Below are 408 nucleotides of genomic sequence, written 5' to 3' on the forward strand. Positions count from 1 at the left end.
GCGGGGGGAGGCGAGCCCCGGGGGCAGTCCCTCCCCGCTCCCCTCAGCCCCGCCGCCTCCTCACCAGGGTAAGCTTGATACGGAGGGGGAAGGTCTTGCCGTAAGCCAGGCTCTGGATGACCACGATGACCGGCGTGGTCATGGCCTTTGCCAGCTGGTAGGTACCGATGGTGTTGCTCTGCAGGGAGAGGTTGGTGAAGACGACGAAGCCGCAGAAGCTGAGGGCCGGCGGCAGCACCTGGGAGGGCCGCAGGCTCTTGGGGGAGAAGGCGCCGAGCGCCTGGCACAGGTAGAGGCCGAGCCAGGTGATGGCGAAGTGCACCAGGGTGAGGCTGAGGTGGGGGAACCCCAGCCGCACGTACAGCCACTTGTTCAGGAAGACGATGCAGATGGAGGCGGCCAGGTTCA

The 408-nt window shown here is 66.9% G+C and overlaps 1 protein-coding gene across 1 annotated transcript in view; it reads right to left on the minus strand.

Moving 5' to 3' along the window:
* SLC35E3 (solute carrier family 35, member E3) overlaps nucleotides 1–406 on the minus strand; it is a gene marked incomplete at its 5' end in the record, with an annotated part of 6400 nt that extends 5994 nt beyond the window's left edge. The window contains one exon of the mRNA XM_009327675.1: nucleotides 65–406. Coding sequence (XP_009325950.1) covers nucleotides 65–406 — 342 coding nt within the window. The remainder of the gene's footprint in view (nucleotides 1–64) is intronic.
* Nucleotides 407–408: the final 2 nt, after the last annotated feature.

The sequence above is a fragment of the Pygoscelis adeliae genome, unplaced genomic scaffold, assembly GCF_000699105.1.
Source record: "Pygoscelis adeliae isolate BGI_AS28 unplaced genomic scaffold, ASM69910v1 Scaffold113, whole genome shotgun sequence".
Classification (NCBI taxonomy): Eukaryota; Metazoa; Chordata; class Aves; order Sphenisciformes; family Spheniscidae; genus Pygoscelis; species Pygoscelis adeliae.